Source organism: Entelurus aequoreus, linkage group LG08, assembly GCF_033978785.1.
Source record: "Entelurus aequoreus isolate RoL-2023_Sb linkage group LG08, RoL_Eaeq_v1.1, whole genome shotgun sequence".
Taxonomy (NCBI): domain Eukaryota; kingdom Metazoa; phylum Chordata; class Actinopteri; order Syngnathiformes; family Syngnathidae; genus Entelurus; species Entelurus aequoreus.
In genome coordinates, this window is record NC_084738.1 from 19,705,369 (window position 1) to 19,730,680 (window position 25,312).

The 25,312-nt window shown below is 41.4% G+C and overlaps 1 protein-coding gene across 1 annotated transcript in view; it reads left to right on the forward strand.

Moving 5' to 3' along the window:
- LOC133655908 (calpain-15-like) overlaps nucleotides 1-25,312 on the forward strand; it is a 113,550-nt gene that overhangs the window by 24,489 nt on the left and 63,749 nt on the right. The window contains exons 2-3 of the mRNA XM_062056531.1: nucleotides 11,829-13,416; nucleotides 22,499-22,707. Coding sequence (XP_061912515.1) covers nucleotides 11,829-13,416; nucleotides 22,499-22,707 — 1,797 coding nt within the window. The remainder of the gene's footprint in view (nucleotides 1-11,828; nucleotides 13,417-22,498; nucleotides 22,708-25,312) is intronic.

Genomic DNA, 25,312 nt, shown 5'->3' on the forward strand with positions numbered 1-25,312 from the left:
TACATAAAACACTGCACAGACTCTGTTACTGTGGATAAGCGCATCCGAGTCTATTCCAACACAAAGCCGTGGATGACGAGAGAGGTGCAGAGGCTGCTGAGGGAGAGGGACACTGCGTTCAGATCTGGCGACGGGGAGCTCTACAGCACTGCCAGAGCCAGCCTGAAGCGTGGTATCAGGGAGGCTAAGGGGGACTACAAAACAAAGATTGAGGACTGCTTCCAAAGCAACGACTCCAGGAGGGTATGGCAGGGGGTCCAGCACATGACCAACTACAGGCCCAGCAACCCCCCGGCCGGCAGGGGAGACCCCCGGCTGGCAGAGGAGCTGAACTCCTTCTACGCCCGCTTTGAGGTAACACCATCGGAATCAGTCACACCTCACTCAGGAGCAACACCTCACCCAACAGCCACACCTCAATCAGCAGTCACACCTCACTCGACAGACCACAGCAGCCTCACCCTTTCAGTGACGGAGCACGAGGTCAGACGCACACTGAAAGCCGTGAACCCGAGGAAGGCTGCGGGACCGGACGGCGTCTCCGGACGGGTGCTGAGAGACTGCGCTGATCAGCTGACTGGTGTCCTCACCGACATCTTCAACCGGTCCCTGTCCCAGGCCACCGTCCCATCCTGCCTGAAAACCTCCACCATCATCCCGGTCCCCAAAAAGAAAAACACTGTCAGCTGTCTGAACGACTACCGGCCAGTGGCACTCACTTCTATCACAATGAAGTGTTTCGAGAAACTGGTCCGGACCCACATCCTCTCATCCCTACCGCCCGCATTGGACCCCCATCAGTTTGCCTACCGAGCCAACAGGTCTACGGAGGACGCCATCGCTATGGCTCTCCACTCCGCCATGTCCCACATGGAGGGGGGGGGCTATGTACGGCTGCTCTTTGTAGACTTCAGCTCTGCATTTAATACCATTTTACCTGACAGACTGGTGACCAAGCTAGCAGACCTCGGAATATCCAACCCCACCTGTCTCTGGATTAAAGACTTCCTGACTGACCGCCGTCAGAGGGTGAGGATGGGTACCCACACCTCCACAGCCCTCAGCCTCAGCACCGGCTCACCTCAGGGCTGCGTGCTGAGCCCCCTGCTCTACTCACTCTACACCCACGACTTCACAGCCACCCACCCTGGCAATCACATCATAAAGTTTGCCGATGACACAACGGTGGTGGGCTGCATCTCTGGGGTCGACGAGACGGCATACCGGGACGAGGTAGAGCAGCTGGCAGTGTTGAGCAGGGCGAACAACCTGAAGCTGAACCAGCTCAAGACCCAGGAAGTGATCTTGGACAGCAGGAGGAGAAAAACTACCATACAGCCCCTGTACATCGACGGGGGCTGTGTGGAAAGAGTCTCATCCCTACGCTTCCTGGGAGTTCACCTGGAGGAGGACCTGTCCTGGAGGACCAACACCACGGCTATCGTCAAGAGGGCACAGCAGAGGCTCTACTTCTTGAGAGTACTCAGGAATCTCCACCTGAGACAGGATCTACTGGTGTCCTTCTACCGCTGTTCTGTGGAGAGCATCCTCACATACTGCATCTGCGTATGGTTCTGCAGCTGCACAGCAGCAGAGAGGAAAGCTCTCCAGAGGGTCGTCAAATCGGCCCAAAAAATCATCGGGTGCCCCCTCCCCTCCCTGGAAGAACTGTACAACTCCCGCTGCCTGAAGAAGGCAGCCAACATACTCAAGGACCCATCCCACCCCGGCAACAGCCACTTCGATCAGCTGCCTTTCGGCAGACATTTCAGAACCATGCGAACCCGCACAAATAGACTCAAGAACAGTTTCTACCCCCGGGCCATAACTGCACTAAACGCAGCTGGAATGTAAAAAAAAATAAAAACTCATGCCACCGGTCAATCACGATCCGGGACTGTGCAATCAGCGATTACACGCCAACTGGACAATATTTATCATATTTATTTACATATTTTAATCCAAAATAAAATGCCTGCACAGCATAGGAGGTAGGAAATGCTGACTCCCACCCCCTCAGCACACTGGGAACCAGCATTACTCCTCTCTAGTCAGTTCACTAGTCACTTTATACTTTTTACTGTCTCGTTTTTTTTACATTGCCTCTTAGAGTGGTCTTAGGCCATATTGCATATTGTGTATATTGTGTTGTTTTTGTATATTGTGTGGTTTCTTCTTTTTTTAAAAAAAAATGCAAAGCACCTTAGGGAAGCAACTTAAATTTCGTTGGACCTGTACCTGTACATGCACAATGACAATAAAGATCATTCATTCATTCATTCATTATCAAATTAATCGTTAGTTGCAGCTATGATATGTGTATATATATATATATATATATATATATATATATATATATATATATATATATATATATATATATATATATATATATATATATATATGTATTTATATATATATATATATATATATATATATATATATATATATATATATATATATATATATGTATTTATATTTATATTTATAAAGAACCCCTTATGATATTGACATCGATTGCATGTTTGTCAGGATATACTGTATATTGGTATCGTTTTATTGACCCAGCTCTAGTACACACTCAGTCATGTTTTTGTTGATTTATTTCTTTAATTAAATGAATATTATCCACTTTTTCTTCTCAGCACTGTTCTTTTATGCTCACTTTCTTTCTTCCGGTGGTTGGAAAAACTAAGTTATGTCGATTCCTAGGTATAAGCTAGTGCTAGCGAGTAAGACCGGATGTTTTGGTTTTATTTCTTTAATTAAATGAATATCATCCACTTTTTCTTCTCAGCACTGTCCTTGATGCTCACTTTCTTCCTTCCCGTGGTTGGAAAAACAAAGTTGTGTCAATTTCTAGCTATAAGTTAATGCTAGCGAGTAAGACAGGATGTTTTGGTCGGATCTTACGGTGTTCAGTGTGACCTTTGCTCCGCCAACTAATGTTTTGCTCAATTTTTTGCATGCAACTTAAAAGCATAACAATTCGCTGACAGACAGTTCTTATCTCAAAACACTCTTAAAGGAGAACTGCAGTTTTTGGGGGAATTTTACCTATTGTTCACAATCCGGATGAGAGACCAGAAGACAAATGGTTTTTGGGGTTTTTTTGCATTCTAACTTGTAATAATCTGCTCGTTCTAGGTGGCTAGCAATGCAGCTAATGGGAGCAATTCATTCTGCAGCTAAAACACTTTAAAAATGCATCAAAAACCGGCAACAATACTTCATTTACATTCGCTAACCCGTATAATAACCAAACTGTAGCAACATTGTTATTGTAAGAGCAAACACTGAGGAACTGTTTGCCACAGCATTAGCCGTAACCTAGCTATGGCATGAGGTAAGCTGGCTACTGCATCAACAACTGAATGGCTTTTGAGTTTGTAATTTACAACACCAATCTGTACTAGGGATGTCCCGATCCAGGTTTTTGCACTTCCGATCCGATACCGATATTGTTTTTGCACTTCCGATCCGATACTGACCGATACCGATACTGACCGATACTGGCCTATCTGAGCATGTATTAAAGTTTAAAGTTATTTAGCCTACTTAGTTGTCAGAATCATGTTGAAAAGGTTTTAGTACTCTTGATAACAACTAGCCAGCTGAATTAGGGGAGTTTTAATAATACACAATGGCTGGTAACAAGAAACTGACCTGTTTATTCAAGGATAAACACAAAATAGACAAAATTATACATGATAAACAGAAATGGCATCATTGAACTAGGGCTGGGCGATATGACCTTTTTTTAATATTGCGATATTTTAAGGCCATATTGCGATACACGATATATATCTCGATATTTTGCCTTAGCCTTGAATGAACACTTGATGCATATAATCACAGCAGTATGATGATTCTATGTGTTTTGATTGATTGATTGGGACTTTTATTAGTAGGTTGCACAGTGAAGTGCATATTCCGTACAATTGACGACTAAATGGTAACACCCCAATAAGTTTTTCAACTTGTTTAAGTCGGGGTCCACTTAAATTGATTCATGATACAGATATATACTATCAGATATATACTATCATCATAATACAGTCATCACACAAGATAATCACATTTAATTATTTACATTATTTATAATCCGGGGTGTGGAGGGGGGCGCCGGATGTAAGTGTCAAAAAGACAGCCAAAAGAGTTTGATATGAGAATAAATCTAAAGTTAAAATATAGGGTAGAAATGCACCCATTTGCAAGAAATGTAGTCTTGATTTCCAAAATTTTCTTTCAAGGCTTGCATGTCTACATTAAAACATTCTTCTTCATACTGCATTAATATATGCTACCTTTAAACTTTCATGCAGAGAAGGAAATCACAACTAAAAAAATCACTAATTTTTTCATACGGTGTTGATGTGGAAATTTTTGCCTCGGCATTTTGATGGTGTGGGCGTGTGGCACCGAATGGAGATAAGCGTCTCGACAGACGTTACAATATTTGAACAATGATGACGAAAACTGTTTTCTCTGTCGTGTCCGTGTGTCGAAAATTGTTATGCGCTTATTTTTTTATTTGATTTTGTGCGTGGCATATAATTGCTATGCGCAGAGGGCGCTTGAGCAGTGCGCAACTGCACAGGTGCGCACCTTAGAGGGAACGTTGCTCGCACGGCTGCGCTAGCATCACAGCTAACGTTAGCCATGCTGCTACCTCTCTGCTCGGGGAGGGCGTATACGTATGTGACGTATGATGTGACAGTATGTGACGTGTGTAAGGTGCGCTTGTTGTCTGTGAGAGGGAGAGAAGAGCCTGTCGTGTATTGCCAGCAGCGAAAAGCAACTGCGTGAGAATCCACAGACCTGTGGATGTGTTGATGGTGTGCTGGAAAATGCAGAATGGAAATTAGGGAGCAGCAGAAAAGTGGAATGTATTATTTAAATTGGTGCGTTGGAAAACACGGACCGGAGTTGTTGTTTTTAAACTGGATCTGAATCTGCATTTTCCCATGCCTTGCCGATACGCATTTTTTGGCAAATATCGGCGGCCGATCCGATCCAAATATCGGATCGGGACATCCCTAATCTGTACTGACTAAAAACATGAACAATCATAATACAGTATCTGTAAAGTATTATGTGATGTTTTCTCTGTACACAGCAAGCTCGGCAGTGTAGGTATTGTAGTTGTAGTCATGATCAGTATTAAAGTGACTCACTCGATGAACCGTTGGTCAAGCTGGCCGGTGACGTTTCCAGTTGATTTAGGTCAGCATAGCTTGCCTCTAAGTTTCACATTTGAAGTCAGGCCGACCTCACTCTCTCTGCTTCCGTCTGTTCCAACGTTTCACCCTCTGTTCGTGCTTGCTTTTATTAGCAGCATTCCATCCTCTGTATATTCATCTTCAAAAAGCTAAGGTTGTGAAATCTCATTTGTCCAAAAAATAGCCATCTTCGTTGTCTGTTCCCAAGTGTGGTATGATTACAACACACTCGCGGTTCTTTCCAGAAGTAGGACACACATTTGTTGTCGGAAGTCGGAAGTGCGCTGCTATTTAAACGGAAATAAATGCACAGAGGAAAGAAGTTAATCTCTACAAAATACGGTAAATATTGTACATATTACATATTGTTATTAACGTGTCCATTTCTACATTATATACATACTTGCAGTGTGTATAAATAACGTTGATGGAGGGCATAGAAGTTGTTTTGGAGGGCTTTGACGGCTACAACGTTGACTCCCATTAGCTGCATCTTGCAAGCGTTTTTTTATCATCTTTAGGATCCCCCCCAAAAAAAGACGTGTGTTCTTGTCTCTTATAATAATTGTGAATAATGGGCAACATTTAAAAAAAGTGCAGTTTTCCTTTAAGTTGGGACACTCTTAAAGTTAAACGTACCACTGATAGTCACACACACAGTAGGTGTGGTGAAATTACTCTCTGCATTTGACCCATCCCCTTGTTCCACCCCCTGGGAGGTGAGGGGAGTAGTGAGCAGCAGCGGTGGCCACGCTCGGGAATCATTTTGGTGATTGTACCCCCAATTCCAACACTTGATGCTGAGTGCCGAGCAGGGAGGTAATGGGTCCCATTTTTATAGTCTTTGGTATGACTCGGTTGAGGTACTTTCCCTCCATTTTAATACCTTTTATTCAATTACTGTTGCATGGTCTACAAAAGCAAAGAACTGCCAATGTCTCTAATCAACATTGGCATTGGCATAGGCATTAACTTATGTAGCTAGCCACCGCTGCTGCTCACTACTCCCCTCACCTCCCAGGGGGTGACCAAGGGTAATGGGTCAAATACAGAGAATAATTTCGCCACACCTAGTGTGTGTGTGACAATCATGGGTACTTTAACTTAACTTATAGGCAACTCTTGCTGAGTACTGTCATTTGAAAGTATCATGAGTACTTAGTATCCTGCAGCTTAATCTACCTTTTGCACATGCTTTAGTATTGTTTAAATGTAGTAATTCAGCTACCACATACTGTTTACAATGACGTTTTCAGTGTTAATGCTGACTGATCAGTTTGCTCCTTATCGCTATTACACTATTGGCTCTGTTGCAATTATATTGTGCAATTTACAGTATAGTCTTTAATCTGCTTTAATTCGAACCTTACCTGTTCCATAAGAAGAAGACTAATCTATGTAATGTGATGCCGTTCAGCAGTCATATTGCAGACATCTTTACCATAGGGATTAATGTGAAGAACAGAAGATTGCTCTTGCTCTTAGCACTTCCCGCCGCATTCACTACTCCATGTTACCCTCAAGTCCTTGTCTGTGTCAGTGTTCACACATGAGCAACTTGAGTGACAGTGCCTTTTTTAGGTGTGGGTCATCATGGCAAAGCTGCAGTGTGGACATTCATCGTTCTATTAAGGAGACAAGGTCAATGGGAGAGATATATTTATAGAATGTTATGATTTGTCGGACTCATTTACACAGGCAATATCTTACTTCTAGTATTGTGAGGCAACTCTCCTCCGTCTCAAGCTCTCTATGCTGCATTTTTTGGCGCTAATCATGCAGCCATTGTGTATGGATTTACTGCCCTCCGTGCCCTCTGCGGGGAGATTTAATTTTGGCTCCCCTGAGCTCGGAAATCTTTCGCTCTCACACTCCATTTTTCTTTTCTCATTTTGTCTCTTCCCTCTTAATGCCATCTCCCAGATTTTTTTTGTCCCTTCTTTCTTTTAGATAATCACCGTTATCTCACTGTAGGCAAGTGTTTGCTGTCCTGATAGTTCATTTTAATCACACCTGTCTCCTCTATCTTCGTTTTCATATGACTTGCCATTGTTCCAGCAATCTTTCTTCACTACTGCTCGATAGCAAATAGAAATAGTCGAATATAAGGGTAGAGAAGGAGTTCATGTTCATCTTTCAAGGTACAATCCACTCTTAAAGATGATTACTGGACTCCTAGGTAGCCATGTGTTCCTTTTCAAGGCTAAAAATGTACAGGGTACAGGTGTAATAGGTAGCTGTGCACCTTCTTCTTAAATGTTGTAGCCCTCAAAAAAGCTTTAAATCTTACAGCATAACAGCAAAAGACAGACAGACTGTCAAATGTGCTATACGGCAATTTCAGTATCCAGTGATTTCTTTACAGTGGTAGCTCAATTTACAAGTCCCTCATCTTATGAATATTTTGAAATACAAGCTGTTGCGGGCATAATCCAGTCTGTCACTGAAATATGCCTGTGTGCAACATAAACAACGATTTTGTCGTTCCTATTGTTGATGCACGTAGGAGACGCTTACAAAAGTTGCTGAACAATATTATTACACTTATTCATAAAACTACAGTAGTTATTTGTATTACATGCTATTGTAATGTTTTTCAAACAATATTTATTAGCTAAAAGTTTTTTTTTCTTTGTAAAAGGCAGTTTACATTGTGGTGTTTTGGGAGAGCCAAGCACAGACGACTTTGGTAAATGACGCCTCAGTAATGAATGAATTAATGTATTTATTTATTCCGTCAGACAGACATATATAGCAACACTTCATCACTCTTTGTAATATGACAGACAAGCAACGGCACCCACCGAAAAGGGATACGGGAAAAAAGCAAGAATGCTTATCCATGTCCCGCCCCTAATTTACAATCAACTTACAGTATATGCTGGTTATATATGTTGGTTGCATAGTCCAAGTTTCAACAGCAGATTTGATGGATACATGACAATTTCAGAAGAAGTATAACATATGATAATGGATGATAATGACAAGTCGGTATACATACACCAATATGGATATATGTTGTTTGATTCATTGAATTTTTTAAATAAAAAATAAATAAATAAATTCTTAGTCCACATGATGTCCAATTCATGTTTCTTCTTGTGTTATTTTGTGCAGATTCATGAGCCAATTTTTCCATGTTGTAAACACTTTGTCAATAGCATTGAGCGACCATGAGATTAGCTCCATCTTGCCTGGGTATCTTTCGTCTTCTGAAGCCTTGTCTGGTGTGTTATTTCCCTTATTCTACAGTGAGTTATTTTGCACCTGTGTACCACAGTTGAGATAGTCCAAACAACTAGTCATGTTTTTGATAGTTTCCCAACAACTAAGAGTGTAACGGTGCACAAAAATGTCGGTTCGGTACGTACCTCGGTTTAGAGGTCACGGTTCGGTTCATTTTCGGTACAGTAAGAAAAGAACAAAATATACATTTTCTGGTTATTTATTTACCAAAATTTGTAAACAATGACTTTATCCTTTTAACATTGCTTTAAAATAGCTCTGTGTGTGATGGATGTGAGCCACCACTAGGCTGATCAGTGCAACAGCAGGCAGTCATGAATGCTAAGCATAACAATAACATACATATACACATAGGGTCGATTGCCAGGGTTAATGCAGTCAACATATATAAAATAAAAACTAAATAAGATAAGGCTCAGAATTGGTTTCTTAACAAAACCTTTCTACATATAAAGTGCAACATTTCCACATATAAAGTGCAACATTAAACTGCTTCAAGTTGTTGCTCAGATTAAATAAAATGACAAAACTTTTCTTCTACATACAAAAAGTGCAACATTAAACCGTTTCAAGTCAACTCAGCCTTAAACCCTGGTGACTTTCACTCAATTTTCATGTTTTTTTGCCAGAAAAATCAGTTTATCCACATTGTCTGCAGAAAGAGCAGACCTGCTTGCAGTTAAAATGTCTCCAGCTGTGGAAAATACCCTTTCGCTGGGCACGGAGGTAGCAGGTATGGCGAGGTAGTGCCTGGCTAATTTGGCAGTAAGAGGATATATGGGCTCAATGTTCTTCCACCATAGAAGTGGATCAAAATCTAGTTTTTAATGCAATATGGTCTTAAATCTGCTGCTGTAAAAACACCAACGGCATTTGTTATTGCTTTAGCCCTGCCTCGACTCGCTGAGGAGAGGCTGCTTGAATGCGGTGGGGAGCTGTTTGTTCGTCTTTCTCTTCGTTGAACCGATGTTCACTTGTGGGTGGTGCCGCTTCAAATGGGTTAGCATGTTTGATGCGTTGGCAGAAGCATACCCTACCGCTGCTTAACAATGTCGACAAACCGCTTTCGCTTTGTCCACCTCTCGTCCTCCATTGTTGTATCGCACCGCAAAGCCAAAATGTTCCCAAACGGGAGATCTTAACGAGGCAGGAGGGACTTCCAGCTTTGGCTTTTGCATGTTGTAGTAGCCCGGTCGTTGCTAGCATGCCGTGTGTTGTACCTCGGTGTGCATTGTTTACACAACGTGTGGTGCGCTACTTAATATGTCCGTTTGCACACTCGTTCGGTGCACCTCCGTTCCGAACCGAACCCCCCGTACCGAAACGGTTCAATACAAATACACGTACCGTTACACCCTTACCAACAACACATTTTTTACCGCAAGGTTGAACACTTTTAATTTCTCCGCTTACATTGTCCCACAGTTTCACCCCCGCTATAGATAATGTTTGAGCCTTGAATGTGGAATTTACCATGTTATGTTTGAATTTCAGGACACCCCTGAGTTCATGTGGACCATCTCTGAGTGAAAGCAGACTCTGTATATTTGCAGGTAGAGCCCTTTGTGAGGCCATAAACATAATTTGAAGGCAACTGTATTGTATTTTAAGAAAATTACTCATTATGAACAGATCATTTGTATGAGCTCTATATGGGGCATAATCTATCATTCTAATTGCCTTTTTCTGGAGCTTAAATAGCGGTTCAATAGTGTCCCTGCAGGTGTTCCCCCAAACTTCAGCGCAATACTGTAAATGCGGCAATAAAAGAGCTAAGTAAATCGTTCTTAGTGAATTTTGATTTAGTAATTTCTGCATTCTCCACAAAATGGAGACACCCTTAGCCAATTTAGACTGTACTGCTTTCACATGAGTAGTAGTAAGCGTTTGATACACTCACTACCTGTATTGACGCTGATCCGATACAGTGTGGTTGTTTCATAATGGTTTTATAATCCGCTGGATTAAAAAGTCATTACATTTGACCTGCAATCAAAATAAATATTTAGCATATATAATTGCATATTTCTTCTTTTTAAGATGGAGTATGAAAAGTGAAGCTGTGGCCAAAGAGCCAAATAGTAAACAGGAAAAGAAGATCATTTACTGCATTTTGCGCTATAAGAGCAAAATGATCTCAAACATTAGAATTTTTGTTTTTTCTTAACAATGGAGACAAAAGCCGATGTCAAACGCGACACGCTACTCTTCTGACTTCAGCATTTAGTAGGTGGTGGCACTCGTGAGCTGAAAGAAGTTCTTGATTAACACAGTTTGGTGCTTCACAGTCATATGACACATCAGCTGTATTGGTCACATGTTTTTTCTTTTTTCTAGTGACACACACACATCAATGTACACAGTCTTGCTCCTTGTGTTTCACAAGGCACTGGGGCTTCAGTTTTGTTTGACCCATCACTATATATGCACAATATAGCCGACTGTATAGCGATCACTCTTTAACAGTTATATTTGACAATCACCCTCTTTTATAATAGAAAGCAATGCAAGGACTCTTAAATATTCCACAAATAAATTGCTATTTCACACGCAATGACGTGGAGACAGAAATAACATGCTGTCATGTAAATCAGTGTTTCTCAAATTGCAGCCTCAGGTGTTACGCCAAAGAATCACTTAATTAAATATTCAAACACAGTGTTACTGTTCAAACTGTGTGTAATGTTACATTGGCCAAAAATATTAAATATACTTGTTAAACAAAACCTCTGCCTTGGTTTTTATCAATATTTAGGCCTACTTCGCTACTGTATTTTAATGTTGGTCATTATAGTGGTACTTGTAGAGCCAAGTGTTTTCTGAGGTGGTACTTGGTGAAAAAAGTTTGAGAACCACTGATTTGAATAAGATACATAAGGTGAGGGTATTTAGTTTGTTTTACTAAAAGAACAAGCTAGACCTATTCTATATGGAAGGGATCCTTAAATGACTAATGTTGCGGACGGTGTGGCTCGGTTGGTAAAGCGGCTGTACCAGCAACCTGAGGGTTCCTCGTTAGGTTACCGGCTTCCGCCTACCTAGTCACGTCCGTTGTGTCCTTGAGCAAGACACTTCACCCTAGCTCCTAATGGGTCGTGGTTAGTACCTTGCATGGCAGCTTCCGCCATCAGTGTGCCAATGTGTGTGAGAATGGGTAAATGAGGAAATAGTGTCAAAGTGCTTTGAGTACCTTGAATGTAGAAAAGTGCTGTACAAGTATAACCCATTTACCATTTAACAGTTGAAACACAAATTAAATTAACTTGACTTTCTTGGGAGGGTGGGGCGGCCCTCGAATATAACGGTAGGGAAAACAGATTTCTTGAATGAGTTCTTACTGTTCACTTTGGTCTTTTGCAGCCACTCTCACTCTCCTGGCTCCATGGCAGCTGCGGTGCGAGGCAGCGAGTGGTCATGTGGACGCTGCACCTTCCTAAATGTGGGCGGAGCACCCCGCTGTTCCATCTGTGAGGCCCCACGCCAGAAACCCGACCTCAACCAGATCCTTCGCCTGAGCAGCAGCGAGGAGCACCGCTGGGCTTGCCCCCGCTGTACCCTCAACAATCCTCAGGGATCGAGAGCCTGCACCGTCTGCGGGTTTGGACCGTCCACAACCACACCTTCACCTGCCATCACGACCGTCGCTGCCACTTCAAACGGTCTCCCCCCTGCTCCTACGGAAGCCTTGACGCCAACCGTCAAGCCCACGGTGCTTTCAGAACCCCAAGGACAGGTTCCGATGAAAGAGGACATGTTGAGACACTCTGAGAGTAATGGAGAGGTGGCTAGTTCAAACGTGCAGCATCTAGGATGGGCTTGCCCTCGCTGCACACTTCTCAACACACCTGTTGCACTGTCCTGTTCAGCCTGTGGTGGACCCAGGAAACTTTCTCTACCTAAAATCCCCCCTGAGGCACTGGTGGTGCCTGAGGTTCGCACGCCTGTACTGGGGTTCCCGGTGGGCTCAGCCGGGACCGCCCCTCTACTAATAGACTTAACAGATGATTCCCCTCCACCTCCTCCATGTGACACCCAAGAACCTCCCCATGTGTCCTCACAGCCCCTCTCTTCTGCTTTTAGTCCTTTCTCCTCCCTCCAGAACAACCCTGTGCCACGAAGTAGGAGAGAAGTTCCCCCGACAGGGCGGCCACCAAACCCAGGTAATAACACGCCAAGTCCCACCTCTCCATCAAGCACGGGTGTGCCCCCACAGCCTGGTCCACAGCGTTCTTCCAAACCCAAACATGCCCAACCGCAAGAGCCCTCGTACCCCAGCAAGCGCCTCAGTATCTTGGAAGAAGACGAAACGGTCCCCACCTGGAAGTGCCCAGGCTGCTCTTTGGCTAACCCAAGCGGGTTGTCCAAGTGTGAGACCTGCCGATCATCGCGGGCTGGTGCTGACTTGATCGATTTGGGTTGCGAGACAGTACGCTTCACCCCGGCCAGCCCCTCTAGCCCAGACTTCAGCACCTGGGCCTGCTCTAAATGCACTTTGCGCAACCCCACAGGCGCTCCAAAATGCTCAGCCTGCGGTTCGTCCAAGCTGCACGGCTTTCAGGAGCAGCAGGCGCCCCTACCCCGCTGCTGTGCACACTGCGGCCAAGTCCCATCTGGGTCTGGCACAGCGTGCTCCTGCAATCCCTCGTCAGCTGCATCCTCATCGGGTCATAAAACACGGAAACAGGGCAGAGGTTTCCCCTCCTCGTCTGCGGCTTCTTCTAGTTCCTTGGAGAGGACAAAACAGTGGAGCTGCCCAGCGTGCACGCTACTCAATGACATCAAGGCCAAGAACTGCGCAGCTTGCCACACACCCCAGCAGTACCTCACCCTTCGCAAGGTGGTCAAGCCTCTGAAGAGGAGGGAAAGCATGCACGTGGAGGCCCGTCGGCGAAATGATGAAGGTGAAGCCAAGGAGCTTTGGGAAAACATTGTCAGCTTCTGCAGAGAGGTGAGAGAAAATATATCAACTTTTTATGACTCATTATGGCTGAAATATTACACCATTAGGAGGCATTAACTCTGCAAAATACTAACATTTTATCACTTTTGAGACTTCGATTTCACTAATTTAGCTTTTATCTTTGGAGGATTTATGGACCTAACAATTTTCACCAAGACATTTTTTTGGGGGTTGCTTCCACTTGCAAGTTAGTTAGTTATTAACATAGTTCATAAAGTTTCGGGCGGATTTTGATAAAACCTTCAGAAATGTAATAATGAACAAGTGATTTGATTTTGTAAGTGATCAAGAGCATTTTCTATTACTTTTACGTTTTGATGCTCAATTTCTATGTGTGTGTTTGCTAGCGTCCCTACCTCCATACACAGAGACAAAGAAACTGAATGACTAACAAGTGTGCTCACTCCGTTTATTTTATTCCACTATAGAACAAAAGCGCCCAACTGCTAAGACTCAAAGCACCAGACCAACAAAACAAACATGCAGGGATTTACTGATTTCATTTATCATTTGATTCCCTGGATTTTTTTGTTGTTAATTAGATAGAAACAAAGCTCAAAAAGCGTATTTCCATTAAACTTTCAGAAAATGTCAGAAATGGGATAAGAAACAAGTAGTTATATTTTGGGGGTGATCAGGATCACCATCTAGTGTTAGGATTTTTTAAAAGGATTCTTATCTATTTGTAAATTGGGCTTGGTGGAGGTCTGTGCTCTCCAAGTAATTTATTTAAGACCCCACCACCTCCACTTTCCTAATATTTTCCCCAATTTTGGAACTCAATCAATCAATCAATCAATCACTGGCATTAAAATGATCCCTCAGCAACCTTCACATCCATCCCCATGCTCAACCGGCTCCCTACTTCTTCCCCTTGTTCATATCAAATGTATGCACTCGAGTCGGCACCATTTCCACATAAAATCACTCAATCCATCCATGTCGTAATGTTTTTGCAGCTGACTCCACGTGTGTGAACATGCAAAGGACCTATTTTTAGCCTCAAAGCTAGAAAGCTGGGAAGAAACGATCCCCTTCCCTATGGTAATCACAAGCGGCATCATCTGGATTTTTTTTTGGAGCAAGACCGTGATTGATATTTCATTCCAGTCAAAATAATAATAATAATTTCTTCAAGGCATATATGGGCAGTTGAAACGTACTAAATCAGTGAAAGACTCCTTTCGTATGTCGTAATTTAGAGGTTTGCCACAGTGGTTTAGTGTAATTTGCTGAATCCTCTGTGGTTAGCTACTTGTCTGAAGGCAAATGAGCCAAGCTAATGAGTTTAAGCGTGCATGCCTAGCATGACTCAAGAAGACAAAATCATTAGATTTTATGATCAAATGTATGTAAGAATTCTTGAAATGCAGCTTAGTATGCATATATTCTTTCACTTGTCTCTGACTGGTGTTTCAGTTTAAGTCTCCTAATAGCTAAGGGACAAGTGGTAGAAAATGGGTGGATGGATGGATGGATGGATGGATGGATGGATGGATAGCACAGCTATTTAAATGGCAGCCTGAGGGCCAAGTCCGGCTCGGGAATGACACCATACCGACCCCCAAGTTCAGTTCAAAACTTGGGAGACAAACATTTTTGCAGCCAAGCCCTAAAAACACTAGAGTGCTGCTACTGTTGTATAGAGGAACTTGGACCACTGTAGACACATTGGCAGATCCTTGCATTGACATTTTAACCTTGCTGGCAATTGGAAACATAGAACAGTTGGACCAAAATTGTGATTTACATCACTGAGGCGTTACTCAAGACACCCCTTTAAGTCCTCTCCTTTTTATCAGTTATTTTTGTAATGTGATGTCTGTAACTAAGGTGTTGCTGTGGTTTGTTTACTTCAGATGCAGTCAGTAGTTATTTGTTCTTCTTTAGTTATATCAGTCGTTAGGGCAACAAATTAATCTAATTTCAATAACGATCACGATTTTGGCTGCCGTGATTCAATGAGGGTGATCGTCGGCGATATTAACATATCAAAAGAAGCACATTCACAAAGGCGGCGGCGGCAGAGAACAGCCCTGTGAAGAGCGTGCCCGTCCATACCAGAGACCATGGTGTATGAGCACAAAACGTCCTCACTATGCCAAACTGAAACATTAACATGTTTAATATTATTAACATCAACAAACATTTCCCGAGGTTGCTGCAGCAGATCTCTTCGTTTCACTTCATTTCACTCGCTTTACTTCCATGACGTCTCGGCTTACTTTTAAGACCGCACTGCTCTTATTACAGTCGCGATCAAAGGTTTACATACACTTGTAAAAAACATAATGTCATGGCTGTCTTGAGTTTCCAATACTTTCTACAACTCTTATTTTTTTGTGATAGAGTGATTAGAGCACATACTTGTTGGTCACAAAAACCATTCATGAAGTTTGGTTCTTTTATGAATTTATTATGGGTCTACTGAAAATGTGACCAAATCTACTGGGTCAAAAGTATACATACAGCAATGTTAATATTTGGTTAAATGTCCCTTGGCAAGTTTCACTGCAATAAGGCGCTTTTGAAAGCCAACCACAAGCTTTTGGCAAGCTTCTTGTTGAATTTTTGACCACTCCTCTTGACAAAATTTGTGCAGTTCAGCTAAATTTGTTGGTTTTCGGACATGGACTTGTTTATTCAGCATTTTCCACACGTTTAAGTCAGGACTTTGGGAAGGCCATTCTAAAACCTTAATTCTAGCCTGATCTAGCCATTCCTTTACCACTTTTGACGTGTGTTTGGGGTCATTGTCCTGTTGGAACACCCAACTGCGCCCAAGACCCAACCGCTGGGCTGATGATTTTAGGTTGTCCTGAAGAATTTGGAGGTAAACCTCCTTTTTCATTGTCCCATTTAAAGCACCAGTTCCATTGGCAGCAAAACAGACCCAGAGCATAATACTACCACCATCATGCATGTTGGTAGGTTTGGTGTTCCTGGGATTAAAGGCCTCACTTTTTCTCCTCCAAACATATTGCTGGGTATTGTGGCCAAACAGCTAAATTTTTGTTTCATCTGACATCACAATCAAGATAAGACCTTCTGGAGGAAAGTGTTGTGGTCAGATGAAACAAAAAATGTATTAAACAGCATGATTATTGCACAGGGGTGGCATATAGCCTACACTAAAAGGCCACGCTGAAATGTGCAGTTTTGCTTTATTGAGGTCTGGGGGGCTCAGAAAAGCAGTCAGTATCCGGTGTGATCACCATTTGCCTCATGCAGTGCAACACATCTCCTTCGCATAGAGTTGATCAGGTTGTTGATTGTGGCCTGTGGAATGTTTGTCCACTCCTCTTCAATGGCTGTGCCAAGTTGCTAGATATTGTCAGGAACTGAAACACACTGTCGTATACGCCGATCCACAGCATCCCAAACATGCTAAATAAGTGGTATTTCAGGTGAGTATGCTGGCCATACAAGAACTGGGATGTTTTCAGCTTCCAGTAATTGTGTACAGATTCTTGCAACATGGGGCCTTGGATTGTCATGCTGCAACATGAGGTGATGGTCTGGGGTGAATGGCACAACAATGGGCCTCAGCATCTCATCACATCTCTGTGCATTTACAAAGCCATCAATAAAATGAACTTGCGTTCGTTGCCCTTAACATACGCCTGCCCATACCATAACCCCACCCCACCATGGGTCACTAGATTCACAACGTTGACATCAGCAAACCGCTCTCCCACACGACGCTACACATGCTGTCTGCCATCTTCCCTGAACAGTGAAAACCGGGATTCATCCATGAAGAGAACACCTCTCCAATGTGCCAGACGCCATCAAATGTGAGCATTTGTCCACTCAAGTTGGTTACAATGACGAATTAGAGTCAGGTTGAGGCCCCGATGAGGACAACAAGCGTGCAGATGAGCTTCCCTGAAATGGTTTCTCACAGTTTGTGCAGAAATTATTTGGTTATGCAAACCAATTGTTGCAGCAGCTGTCCTGGTGGCTGGTCTCAGGCGATCATGGAGGTGCACCTGTGGATGTGGCGGTCCTGGGCTGGTGTGGTTTCAGGTGGTCTGCAGTTGTGAGACCGGTTGGATGTACTGCCAAATTCTCTGAAACGCCTTTGGAGACGGCGTATGGTAGAGAAATGAACATTCAATTCACGGGCAACAGCTGTGGTAGACATTCCTGCAGTCAGCATGCCAACTGCACGCTCCCTCAAAACTTGCGACATCTGTAGCATTGTGCTGTGTGATAAAACTGCACATTTCAGAGTGGCCTTCTATTGTGGACAGCCGAAAGTTCACCTGTACAATAATCTTGGCAAAGAAGAAATGCTCACTAACACAGATTTAGACATATTTGTGAACAAAATTTGAGAGGAATAGGTCTTTGAGTTCAACTCATGAAAAATGGGAGCAAAAACAAAAGTGTTGCATGTATATTTTTGTTCAGTACATATATTTATATATATATATATATATATATATATAAAAAATATATATATATATATATATATATATATATATATATATATATATATATATATATATATATATATATATATATATATATATATATATATATATATATATATATATATATATATATATATATAATTCTGACAAGGTAAATAGGCAAAATTGAAATTACCACTGTCGAGGGAGAGATAAAGCCCCCAAGTCTTTAGCTCTTTGGTAATGTGGCCAACCAAAACAATGTATTTGAATATCCCTGCTTTATAGTGTGGCTGCTTTTTAGACCCTGATTTTTAGACCCCTGTTCATGCAATCATCTTCAATCATTACAGCTGCACTACTGACTGGTCCTAATGTTACTCACATATAAATAGTTGACCTTTTTGATCAGCACAAACATTCTTAAGGAATATTTCTCCCATAGTGATTTGCTTTTTTTATACTGTAACAACATTAAGTAAAATATGTGGCTAATCGTGACTATTGACTATGTTGTTGTGACTCCTCAGAGTAAGCAGCTGTTCTCTCCCCATGACGTTCTTGCTATCCGGCAGTGTGTTGAGAACTCCTTTTGTTGCACCTTGAAAGTGTGATGCTGTGAAATCTGCCTCTATGCATTTTCGTTGGCACGTTTTGGAGACGAGCGGGGTTGTCTGAACCCCGTATGATATTTGGCTACAAGCTTACTACCGTTTAAATAGGAGGCCTTGTATGCCTGCCAGGTTTGTGTACGCCGGGAGCTGTCTCGAAAACTGTGGTCTATGGTTCACAGGCTGGCACGTGTCCACTGTTATGGACTAGAGAATCACACTTAGTAGTCAATAACACATCAGACATTGAATCACTGGAAAATGTGTGCAGCCTGTATACTAGCAGCACAAACCTCTAATTCCAACTAGAGGCATTTTGAGATTTAGGCCTGTGTGCAGAACACAGGTAACAATTGTATTTGGAGGACTTCAAGTGTGTATTTGTAACATAGCTTGAAATCACAGCTTGGTTTGAAAACTTTCTGCATTTTTTTCCCTGTAGATTCCAAACATGTACATTCTGCGTTTTTTCTTCTTTTCATCCTCATTATACAAAACCCAAAACCAGTGAAGTTGGCACATTTTGTGAACCGTAAATAAAAACAGAATTCAATGATTTGCAAATCCTTTTCAACTTATATTCAATTGAATAGACTGCAAAGACAAGATATTTAATGCTGGAACTGAGAAACTTAATTTTTGTTTTGCAAATAATCATTAACTTAGAATTTAATGGCAGCACCACATTGCAAAAAAGTTGGCACATGGGCATTTTTACCACTGTGTTACATGGCCTTTCCTTTTACCAACACTCAGTAAACATTTGGGAACTGAGGAGACTAAATTTAGAAGTTTTTCAGGTGGAATTCTTTCCCATTCTTGTTTGATGTACAGCTTAATTTGTTCAACAGTCCGGGGTCTCCGTTGTCGTATTTTATGCTTCAAAATGCACCACACATTTTCAATGGGAGACAGGTCTGGACTACAGTAGAGTTTTAACTTGCACTTACAGATGTAGCGACAAACTGTAGTTACTGACAGTGGTTTTCTGAAGTCTTCCTGAGCCCATGTGGTGATATCCTTTACACACTGATGTCGGTTTTTGATGCAGTACCGCCTGAGGGATCGAATGTTGGTTTTCTCTGAACCTTTTGATATTACGGACCGTAAATGGTGAAATCCCTAAATTCCTTGCAATAGCTTGTTGAGAAATGTTGTTCTTAAACTGTTCGACAATTTGCTCACGCATTTGTTCCCAAAGTAGTGACTCTCGCCCCATCCTTGTTTGTGAATGACTGACCATTTCATAGAAAATGCTTTTATACCCAATCGTGCCATCCACCTGTTTCCAATTAGCCTGTTCACCTGTGGGATGTTCCAAATAAGTGTTTGATGAGCATTCCTCAACTTTCTCAGTCTTGTGCCAGCTTTTTTTAAACATGTTGCAGGCATCAAATTCCAAATGAGCTAATATTTGCAAAAATTAACAAAGTTTACCAGTTCGAATGTTAAGTATCTTGTCTTGCAGCGTATTCAATTGAATATAAGTTGAAAAGGATTTGCAAATCATTGTATTCTGTTTTTATTTACGATTTACACAATGTGCCAACTTCACTGGTTTGGGGTTTTGTACTATGTATCTAGAAAGTATTTACATTTCTTTACATTTTCCACATTTTGTTGTTACATATTTCAAAATGGAATAAATTAATGTTTATTCTCAAAATCCTATAGACGATACCCCATAATGTGAAAGTTTTTTCAAATCAAGCAAATGTTTGAAAAACTAAAAAAAGCACATGTACAGAAGTATTCACAGCATTTGCTCAATACTTTGTTGATGCACCTTTGGCAGCAATTACAGCCTCAAGTATTTTTTGTTACGATGCCACAAGCTTGGCACTCCTATATTTGGGCAATTCCACCCATTCCTCTTTGCCCATTCCTTTTTGCAACACCTCTTAGGTTAAATGAAAAGTGTTTTCATCCAGGAGGTTCAATAGCGAATGCTAACGACGCTCGCTTCATTACATTAGGATAGATAGCATGTAGAAATATGCATCAAAACACTCATACAGACATCACACATGGCACAGTTTAGGAAGTATAAATAGTTTTTGTTATATTGTGGAACGTTGCTTGGCGTGATAAATGAAGAATCCGTACGAGTAAAAACGCTATGGACGGCTCGAAGACGGAACGGCACTTCTACTTCCGGGTAAAAGCACTAAATGGAAGGACACTGCAGCACCTGCAGTGAGCTAACTCGTCCAAAAGATGGCGCCATAGCACAATAAATTACACACCTTTTCTAAATACCGTATTTTTCGGATTATAAGTCGCTCCGGAGTACACGTCGCACCGGTCGAAAATGCACAATAAAGAAGGAAAAAAACATATACGTCGCAATGTAGTTTAAGTCGCATTTTTGGGGGAAATTTATTTGATAAAATCCAACACCATAGACATTTGAAAGGCAATTTAAAATAAATAAAGAACAGTGAACAACAGGCTGAATAAGTGTACGCCATATGACGCACAAATAACCAACTGAGAACGTGCCTGGTATGTTAACGTAACACATCATGGCAAGAGTCATTCAAATAACTATAACATATAGAATATGCTATACGTTTACCAAACAATCTGTCACTCTCGTTCGCTAAATCCGATGAAATCTTCCTCCCCGGTGTCACCTCTGTTATGCGCCCCGCTAGCGTCCTTTCTTTCTGCTGCTCGATTGCCGTTCTCTGCTGCATATTTCACTACGTCCAGCTTGTAATCTGCAGTATATGATTTCCTTTTCGGTGCCATTTTAGTTCAGTCCTTCTCAGTTTTTATAAGTTACCGCCAATGTTGATGTGATCCATTTTAATAGCTCCGGCAGTAGCGTATAGCATATAGCAGTTAGCATTCCATGACCCACAATGCTCTTCTGCCATGACCCTCCCCACGCCGAATTCTTATTGGTTGGCGTGTGAGTGACGATTGCTGACGTGTGTGTGACGATTGCGGACATTTTCTTCAGGTCTTACGCGAATGAGATAGATAATATTATTTGATATTTTACGGTAATGTGTTAATAATTTCACACATAAGTCGCTCCGGAGTATACGTCGCACCCACGGCCAAACTATGAAAAATATGTCGACTTATAGTCCGAAAAATACGGTACTTGCTAGTTGTTGTTTTTTTAAATATTTGCGTTATCACCGTCCGTAAAGAAAAATATGTGAATTAGCCACACTGTTTTATTTAAGGGTTCAAATTGTAGGAGAAAAGTAGCGGCTTGTAGTTGGGAATTAACGGTATTTCGGAATACAATCATGATTACGCCCATATACATTTACACAATCGTATCGGTTGTCCTTTTTCCACCACACTTAATTTCAAAGTCCAGGGCTAAAGTTTCCACGCTGCAGCGTTAAATCGCATTGTCACCTACAATCCATAAAACTTTAAAGCCAGTTCAAGAGTCGTACATAAACCGGTGAACTACACACTTCCGCGAGCGTCATCGCATCCTTGGATGACGGCAAGGCGCTGACACTGTCTGTTCACTAATGCCACATCAAGGCTACAGAATTGAATTATGAAGGGAGGGGCACTGGTGAGCAATCAATTTGCTTCACCGCTACAGCAGCGGGGTGCCAACAATACATCTGGCCAATCCCGCTTCTGACACTGCAAATAGGAAACCGGAGTGCTTGCTGTACAAAAGGGTTTTAGATGAGCAGATAGTGTGTCGGATTGGGTGTCTTGATCTGTTATCTCGTGTAACTGTGTAGCAAGGTGACGCGAGGAGTAAAGATGCCGCTTCTTATTTCATAGCAGAGTTTGTAATGGGTTCACGTGATGGTTCTGCCTCTCGGGTGGCACGTTGTGTCACTTTGGTCCCCTGCTGTGCAATTGAATGATGCCACTCCCAACCTCAAAACCTCAAAAGCAGACCATTGATTACCTTGTTCATTCTCAAATCTGAGCATCGGTATTGAATGTGATGTTTGCTGGAAAGATATTACATTCCATCATGTTCTGTTCTCTAATGCTGTCTCGCCCTTTCTCTTCCCTCTTACCCTCTGCTGTCCATGCCGCAATAAGAACACGGTGAACTTTGTGGATGACAGCTTCCCCCCAGGCCCTCGGTCAGTAGGCTTCCCCGAGGGGGACAGCGTCCAGCAGCGAATCAAGAAGTGGCTCCGCCCCCACGAGATCAAATGCAGCAACTTCAAAGACCGAGGCGTCAAGTGGTCCGTTTTCCGCACGCCACGACCCTCTGACATCCTCCAAGGGCTGCTGGGAAACTGCTGGTGAGCTGTCAGAACGCATCACATGAAAACAGGATGTTCCTCAGGCTTTATCATTTCACTTGTAGAGGAGAGGCAATGGTTGCTGTTACGAGAAGTGCACTTTGCTTTAGCTTGTCACTGCCAAAACTTATTAAAAGAGTAGCAAAATAATTACAGAATGTGTCTGTGGGGATGGGTTACGGGTATTAAATGTGGTCGACAATAGAGTTTTTGATACTATCATCATCATGATATTGCATGTGGATTTAGGATCGACCGATTATTGGAATTTCAACATATATCAATAAAGGCATTCATTTATTGGTATAGGCCGATATTACTTTTACTTTTTTTTTTTTTTTTTTTTTACTACAACAGGAATACATCAGCAGATGAAATATATGCACATGATACAAGTATTTAGTATTAAAAGAAAATGGCGATAAGTAGAGAGTACGTTAATAATATGTTGATGGCACATTCTTGCTGTTTTCTACATATTTAACACAGACAAACTGCAAGCTAACTAGCGGGTAACGTCCCTCCACAGTGCAAATTATTACCTCCATGGCGGAAAATTAAATGTTTTTATAGCTCCTGGATGTAAGCAGAGGTCGGCGGATCGATACAGTGGTTAAAATGATATTTTTTTACTGTCAACAAATTGTTTGGTGTTTTTGTTATTGTTCACAAACTCAGGACACAGGAAGACTTTAAGGGCAAAACCAAAGGTTTGAAATCAGTAGTAGGAAATAATTTAAAGATGTCTTTCCTAGATTATAGCAAATGTAAAAATTTAAATAATGTAATCATTCATCGATCTTGGAAAATTTTAAGTATCAGTATTGGAGTAAGGCCCAAATCTAATAATGTAAAGTAGCCAAACAACATAAGAAATTATGGAGAACAGAAGTGCATAATACATTTTAACAGAAGTGTAGATGGATCTGCGTTGAAATAGAAAATAAGCAATTAACAACAATAAATTAGCAAGTAGATTAATTATACTTCTGAGAAAATGATACAACTGGAAATGACGCAATATGTTACTGCATAGGTCAGCAGCTAAATTAGGAGTTCTAAAATGGTTCTATTATCATTTATATGCCAAATAATGTATTGCTATTGCAAGAGGCTGCAGTATATATCGTGATTATAGTTTTTTTTTTGGCTGTACCGCTCATCCTTACTACTGTACGGCTTTGCAACGACAAGCTACACACACCTACACAGACAGTCCCATTATAATGTGTTTTTGAGCGAGGGCGAACACGTCAAATCTTAAATAAAATAAAGTAAAACAACGCCAAATCTTTCTGTGTCAATCTAAATGTGAATATGGAGAGCCGCCACAAATAATTTAATGTATGGGAAACACTGCGTCAATATCTTCTAGCTCTGCTGTGTGGTATTTGTAGTAAAGCGTCATAATTTCCATAATCCTGTTTGACATCAGTGCAGTTCTAATTTATGTATGTAATGTGAAGTGAATTAATTAGCTCTAATCCATAGCACAACCTTTAACTCCACAGTAGCAACTATAAAAGATCATTTAATCACTGTATATTAAAATGACAATAAAGTAAAACATTTGAACACACCCAACAGACACATATGGTCAGTAATAATGTGCCATCTGTTGACTTCTCGGTCAAATTTGATAGAGAGATAATTTAAAACAAGTTGTTGTTTTTTTTATTCGATCATAACCTAGTAGTTTGAAATCACACTGCATACACTGCATCTTACTCTTAAAAAAATCTAATTTGTATAACATTGTTCTTTTTAGACCAGATATAAATTGCACTTTTTATGGAATAATTTTCAAATAAATATATGTAGAGCTTTCTCTGGGAGGCAATACATCTGTCTTAAATAAAATACTTCAGTAAACAAAAATATAGCTTTGCACATTGCATGCAAATAAACTCCAACATTAGATTAAGAAAGCGCAACCTGAAGCGTCTGTCTTGAATAAAATATATACGGTATGTAAATAAACAGTAGACGCAGGCTTTTCCACTGTTTGAGCGCCACATTTTTAGTGACATGCAGAGCGACTGCTTTAGTGATTGTTCTCCACTGTGCTTCTTTCTTATCATACATGGTACCTTGTGTAAATGATTCCATCGCAGTAGACTGCTTTTTAGCTACAGTTTGTTGTCGTTGGGGCCTTGTTTGCTTTGTAAAGAGTTGCAGTTCCCGCACTTGGCTGGAGGCTTGTTTCAGATGCCGGAATAGGTTTGTTGTGCTGCTGCCCTTTTTTTTTACAAACTTTGCAGCGTGCAGTTATCTGTTTGACGCTATTGCCGCAAAACCAAACTACTGACAACACTTTTCTATTGTTTGGAACAAGCGTCTCACTCTGGTTAGCGTTAACATTAACTGTATTTTACTAGGTGTGTTTAATCTCCGCAAAGGAAATAAGGGGTAGGGTGGAAGGTACGGAAGCTCCCGGGGGCAAAAAGTATGCCAGAGCAAGAGGAGAGAAAAAAATGATTTTTTTAATTTTTTTTTTAAATCGTCTGCAACAAAAAACATTAATTTATCTATAAAATCCATATATAGCCAAGGCCTAATGGTATCTATGTTAGTATCTGTAATTTGTGTACATATACATTCATAT